This window comes from Cebus imitator, unplaced genomic scaffold, assembly GCF_001604975.1.
Source record: "Cebus imitator isolate Cc_AM_T3 unplaced genomic scaffold, Cebus_imitator-1.0 Scaffold228, whole genome shotgun sequence".
In the NCBI taxonomy this organism is placed as follows: domain Eukaryota; kingdom Metazoa; phylum Chordata; class Mammalia; order Primates; family Cebidae; genus Cebus; species Cebus imitator.
The window spans coordinates 3,206,277-3,213,080 of NW_016107543.1; the positions used below are offsets into that span (position 1 = coordinate 3,206,277).

At 46.6% G+C, this 6,804-nt stretch overlaps 1 protein-coding gene across 4 annotated transcripts in view; it reads left to right on the forward strand.

Annotated features, from left to right (window-relative positions):
* Nucleotides 1-6,804, forward strand: part of WIPF2 (WAS/WASL interacting protein family member 2) — a 59,830-nt gene extending 53,026 nt beyond the window's left edge. For all 4 annotated transcript variants that reach the window (XM_017497129.2, XM_017497128.2, XM_037727388.1 and 1 more), the window contains exons 7-8: nucleotides 1,030-1,131; nucleotides 2,375-6,804. In XM_017497129.2, the coding sequence (XP_017352618.1) occupies nucleotides 1,030-1,131; nucleotides 2,375-2,415 (143 nt within the window). In that variant the 3' untranslated portion in view covers nucleotides 2,416-6,804. The remainder of the gene's footprint in view (nucleotides 1-1,029; nucleotides 1,132-2,374) is intronic.

Genomic DNA, 6,804 nt, shown 5'->3' on the forward strand with positions numbered 1-6,804 from the left:
TTTTTTTGGAGAGATGAGGTTTCACTATGTTGCCCAGGCTGGTCTCGAACTCCTGGGCTCAAGCTACTCGCCCACCTCAACCTCCCAAAGTGCTGGGCTTATAGGCGTGAGCCACCATGCCCAGCCTCTAGATTCTTTAATGGTTGCTGTCCTTACCTACCCCATCCTTCATGTTCTAGTCTATTCCTTTTAGGTAGACCAGGGTTTTCGATTTAAAGATATATCCTTATTGTAGAAACCTTTGGGATGTGATCAAGACACATTTATAGAAAATTCGAGCCTTCTTATGGAGAGGCCATAGAAAGTAGGAGTAAAAGCCATGAGATGGCTGTCCCAGGTGTAAAAGTGAAGGTAACATGGGCTGACAGGGAATTATCTGGTCAAATCTCTCACTAGCTGGAGATTAATATTCCCATTTTAAATTAATTTCTACCAATTTCTGGATTTAGTTCAGTTGTTTTCCCATGGTGACAGCCCCTGAGTTGTTATTAAAACAGAATCGTATTTCTTCCTGCTGCCATGCAGACAGCTGGGCTCCTCTTCTGTTCTGTCCCTGATTTGGTGGAAAGGTTTAAAGGTTCAGCTCAGGCCAGGCATGGTGGCTCACACCTGTAATCCCAGCACTTTGGGAGGTCAGGTGGGCAGACTGCCTGAAGTCAGGACTTTTGAGACCAGCCTGGCCAAGATGGCGAAACCGTGTCTCTACTAAAAATACAAAAAACTAGCCAGGTGAGGTGGTGGGCACCACTGCACTCCAGCCTGGGTGACAGAGACTCCATCTCTTTAAAAGAGAATGAGCTCAAAGATGCACTACTTAGTACAGAGAAGTTTCGAATATGTGCGCTGTGCATGCAAGGCACACGGGGTGCTGCTGCTGCTGTTCCAGGGTTGTTGGTTTGGTGGTGTGGTAGGTCCTCACAGTACCTCAAAATGCCTGAGAGATTAGTAAGTGGAGAGGGTTGAAGTGGTCAGAGGCCTGTGGGGGCACAAGCAAGGATGATAGGAATTCATACTCTATTCTTTTCGCAGATGATTTTGAGTCAAAGTATTCCTTCCATCCGGTGGAAGACTTTCCTGCTCCAGAAGAATATAAACACTTTCAGAGGATATATCCCAGCAAAACAAACCGAGGTGAGAAGAGTAGTAAATAGGTTTTTCCATAATTGCATAGAATGTAGAATTTGTGTGTTTTCTTATTTTTTTTTTTTGAGATGGAGTTTCGCTCTTGTTACCCAGGCTGGAGTGCAATGGCACGATCTCGGCTCACCGCAACCTCCGCCTCCCGGGTTCAGGCAATTCTCCTGCCTCAGCCTCCTGAGTCGCTGGGATTACAGGCATGCGCCACCATGCCCAGCTAATTTTTTGTATTTTTAGTAGAGACGGGGTTTCACCATGTTGACCAGGATGGTCTCGATCTCTTGACCTCGTGATCCACCCGCCTCGGCCTCCCAAAGTGCCAAAGTGCTGGGATTACAGACTTGAGCCATCGCGCCCGGCCTTGTGTGTTTTCTTAAGTTAAAGTTTGCTTCTTGCCAGGTGCAGGGGCTCGTGCCTATAATCCCAGCACTTGGGGAGGCCGACGCCGGTGGATCACGAGGTCAGGAGTTCAAGACCAGCCTGACCAACATGGTGAAATCCCATCTCTACTAAAAATACAAAAATTAGCCAGGCATGGTGCATGCCTGTAATCCCAGCTACTCAGGAGGCTGAGGCAGGAGAACTACTTGAACCTGGGAGGCAGAGGGTGCAGTGAGCCGAGATCACACCACTGCACTCCAGCCTGGGTGACAGAGCAAGACTGTCTCAAAAAAAAAAAAAAAAATTGCTTCTTATCATCTTCATTGTCGGCTCACTCCAGCCTCTGCCTCCCAGGATCAAGTGTTTCTCCTGCCTAAGCCTCCCGAGTAGCTAGGATTACAGGTGTGTGCCACCATGCCCTGCTAATTTTTATAATTTTAGTAGAGACTGGGTTTTGCCTTGTTGGCCAGGCTGGTCTGAAACTCCTGACCTCAGGTGATCCGCCCACCTCCCAAAGTGCTGGGATTACAGGCATGAGCCACCATGCCCTGGCCTCTCATCTTCATTTTCTTAAGCAAAACAATAAAACCTAACCCTGATTTTAAAGGTTAGCTTAAAGAACCTGTCTCTTGGCCAGGCGTGGTGGCTCACACCTGTAATCCAAGCACTTTGGAGGCCAAGGCGGGCAGAGCACCTGAGGTCAGAAGTTCAAGACCAGCCTGTCCAACATGGCGAAACCCTGTCTTTAAAAAAGAAAAAAAAAAGAACATGTCTCTCATTTTAGGAATGTGTGGGTTGTTCAGAGTCTGGTGGGTGACCTGTATGTGTGTGGTTTTTATTTATTTATTTTTTTCAGCTGCTCGTGGAGCCCCACCTCTGCCACCTATTCTCAGGTGAAGCCTGGCTTGGTTCTGTTCCTCAGGAAAAGGATGGACCTTCTCTTCTTCTCAGATGGTCCCTTCCATTCCCCTGAAACCTGCATGAGAGCTCCTAACATGTTTCTCCAGTGCAACCAACCCCTAGACTCCAAGCGTCCTCCCAGCTCACCTCCATCTATGCATCTCGTCTCTGGATTTGGTGATCGGACTCTTTATATTGACAATAGCATCTCAAACCCTGCATCCATCCTTCCTCCAGCAAGCCCTGCTAGCCACGAGGAACAAGTTTCTATGTCTCCTGCTTTTCTCTTGGGGGAAGGTGCCTTGTTGTGATGAATTAACTCGTTGGGGCAGGGTGGAGAATGGTACCCCTTCCTTCTCCTGTCCACTGTTGGGGACGCTTGGCAGGTATATGATATTTCATCATTTAGGAGGCTGGCATAACCAGGACTTATGGGTGGGAGGGGAGCATTTTTAGCAAAGCAAGAAAGGAGTTTGCCGAGAAGTGATCTGTTTTAAAGGTCAAATTTGGAGAAAGGGCAAGGAAATGCGTCTGCTTTACTTTTAGAAGTATTTTGTTTTTGTTTTCACCTGCCGTCCCCTGCCTCCCCGCCCCCCCCTGCAGGGATAAGTTGGGTATAAACACTAAATACTAATCAGTCGAACATTTAATAAAAAGAGAGGGTGAAATAAACTGAGGACCATTTTAGAACTAGTCACTTCTCTGCAGCAAAGGGACCAGGAGCCATTTGAACCCTCTGGGACCCTGCCGCCCCACTGCCTCAGGATGCTTGGCTGAGGGATGTTTTTCCTCCCGCTTACCACCCATGCCCTCAAAAGAAAAGTCACATTTTGTGGAGGGCATCATTCATGCCTGATTCACAAACCCCAAAAACCTCTGGTGGGAGATAGGAAGATAGGGCGTGAGCCTGGGCTTTACCTCAGTCTTAAGTCTGCTTCAGTCTTTTGACTGGCCCTGAAGTGGTTAGTGACCCTTTCTGTCCTTCAGCCCCTGGAAGGTGCTCTAGGATAACAAATAAGGGCAGGTTGGATCCCCTTATGGAAGGAGCTGGCTTTGTGGGGATGCAAAGGACTTTAAGTCCTGCCGGTACTGTTCACAGCCCACCTGACTGAGCAGACTCTTCCTGTTCCTTTCTCTACCACCCTTGCCTTCCCAGGACTGCACAGCACAGTACAGAAGGGTGAGGAAGTAAGCAGAGGCTTTTGAGGATATTCAGGTATTCCTCTATGCCAGGAAGCACAGACTTTGTTGAGGTTTGCCTCAGTTCAGTAGATCTTCCCTGGCAGCCAGCCATAGGTTGTTTCTTTGTCTTCCAGGTCCTAGTTAAAGAGCACAGAGAAAGTGGAGGTCCCCAGTCTAGGTGGGAATTAGACTACCTAGACTAATTGGATGATTGGACGAGGACTTCTTTTTATCCAACAACAGGATAGGGCTCCTGGGCTCAAAACACCAGATGCTTTGGTTCGCTAGAACTGTTGCTACATGTAAGGCTGCTTAGAGCGTGGCATGAGAACAAGGAGACCATGGCTACTCTTTGAAATGGATGGGGAAAATTAACTTAACAATTTAATCACACACATCACAGGCTTAAACTGTCTTAGGGACCTTTCCAGTTGACGGGATCACAGGCTAGGGATCTGTGCATGGTACCAGGTGGAATCTAAGTCTTCCCAGCACTAGGTGAGGGAGGGCTCAACAGGGGTAATGTGTATGGGGTCTGCTATCCTTTACCATCCCCTGGACCACATTAACTCTGGGACAAACCATGTTTAGGTCTGTCACCAAACTTTTCCTAATCATTCTTTATGTATCATTCTTTCTAATCTGTTAGCAGTTATCTCCCAGAAGTATCCCTAGCATCCTGAAGTAAACAGAACTGCCAGGTGTGGTGGCTCACGCCTGTAATCTCAGCACTTTGGGAGGCCAAGGCGGGCAGATCACCTGAGGTCAGAAGTTCGAGACCAGCCTGTCCAACATGGTGAAACCCCATCTCTACTAAAAATACAAAAATCAGCTGGGTGTGGTGGTGTGCACCTGTAGTCCCAGCTACTGGGGAGGCTGAGGCATGAGAATTGCTTGAACCTAGGTGGCGGAGGTTGCAGTGAGTGGAGATGGCGCCACTGCATTCCAGCCTGGGTGACAGAGTGAAACTCCATCTCAAAAAACAAATTTAAAAACACTAATAGAACTGAGAGAGGGGATGCTACTAGAGGGAAAAGAAAGTGCAAGAGTTGATACTGTGCATAGTTCCAGGGCAGATACTGACAAGTGACTGAACTTTGACTGTGAAGTCTTCCCATTTATTTTTGAAATGGGAGTCAATGCCTTTTGTACAATATTATCAGAGTGTGTCTTTTTTTTCCCTCCTTTTATTCAGACATAGAGCATCACAATATCACGAGTAAAGCCAAACCCCAGCTTTTCGCTGGGGTTGATATCGTCCTCCCCATGACCTGCTGCCCCTCATATTCCCCAGTACTTGGACTGTCACATGGGTATTGATTGTATACTTGTCTTGGCCTCCTGCAAAAAGGCCTGGGTCTAGATCTAGTCAGATGGATTTTCTTTTTCAGAGCATGTTGATGACACAACACCTGTTTAAATGTCTTTGCCTTATACATTATTTGGTCCCACTGTTAATAATAGATTTATTACCATGTATATTTACTATTGAAGATGGGAATGTGATCTGCATAGTTATTGGTCTATTTTGTACGTTGTAAAAAGCTTCTAGGTTTAAGGTGGGCTGGCTACAAGAGCACTAAAACTCCTCACCTGTTAAACTGCTCTTTTTATCTGCTTGTGGGAATGTTGTCTCTTCTGTGGAAGATTGGGTGGTCTCATGTTGAGGCTGTTGCCCAGTCCAATTAACTCCCTTGTCCCCTTCCAGAAGGAAGAGACATTGCCCAACTAAGCATTAGGAAGCTGTGTTAAAAGCCCTTGTATGGGTTTGGTTTAGTGATGTTTTTGCCTAATGGGTAAAACTTTATAGTTGTTTCTTACTGCCCTGACTGGGAAGCAGGGCGGTGGCCTCCAGGTTTTTAAATGAGCTAGATGCCTCTCTTCCCCTTCTCTGGTCACCGAACCTGGACCAAAGCACTTTGATATTCCAGGTGTGATTTTCTCTGTCGTGGGGATTTGCTCCAGCTGCAGAGCCCCATCATTTTCACAGCCTAGGCCAGCAGAGTGAGAACCTAGGGCTACCCTATTTGATGGATATGCGGCCGCTGTCTCCAGGAGCTCATCCCAGCCCTCCTAACTGGCAGCGGCAAGGAGACTCGTCACCAGCCATTGCACTGGGGAACTCTCTCACCACATGGCTGCCCAACTTGAAACCCAGATTTACCTCCAGGGAGAGGTTAGAAAATAATTGTAAATAGACTTGCTACAGAGCAACTCAGGGTTGGGGTGTGTTTTAATTCTCCTGATCACTTGAAATAATCTGTAGGCCGAGTGCTTATGGGAGTGGGGGAGAAGTGCGACTCCAGGGTCCTTCCCTTCTGTGAAGCTCTGGGGGGGTGGAGTGTGGGCATCTGAGGCCCTACGATGGCACTACACTGAGTTGTCTGTCCTTCCGGAAACCCAACCTGCAATCAACTGCAAATCAAATTCTTCACATTCCAGTTACAGTCTCTTTCCCCATTGAATCTCAGTCCCTGGCCCTGTGGTCGAGGTGGCTTTCTGTTAAGCTACCTGAATTTAGGGAATGGGAGGGGAGAAAGGAGGGCCATTACAACTCTGCCTTCAAGACTCATCTCTTAAAATGAAACAAAACTACAACCACCATCAAAACCACACGCACGAAAAAAAAAAAAAAGGATAACTTTAACCGAAGGAAGGGTTTGGTTCCATTCAACTCCACATTCATTGTGCCTTTACTTGTGTTAGATTTCTGTGCTTTCTTTGTCTCCCTCTTTGAAGCAATTAAACTCGTCCTTGACAATTGCTGTTTCTTTCTACTCTTGTATCTGGCAACTTAGTGGGTTCCTTCTCTAATTGTCTTAAATATTATTCCACTGGTGGCAAGTGGGGACTAGCCGCCTTTTCTCGTGTCTAATCTTTGTCCTTTCTCATGGTGCCCTGCATGGAAGTCACAGTCAACACTGAATAAACGACTAGAATGACACGTGTGCGTGTGTGTGTGTGTGTGTGTGTGTGTGTGTGTGTGTTCATCTGTCTGCATGTGGATCTATTTCTTTTAAAAAATAATTTATTATATGATTTTTTTGGAGTTATATTCTGATTACAGTGCTCCCTCTCCCAAATAGCAGTGATTTCTTTTCCCCCTCTAAAATGTGTAAAATCTGGGCTCAGGTTGGATTCTTTAGTACATTTCTTTCTTCTGGATCCCGTGCAGTTTAATTAAACCTTGCTTAAAAACAAAAA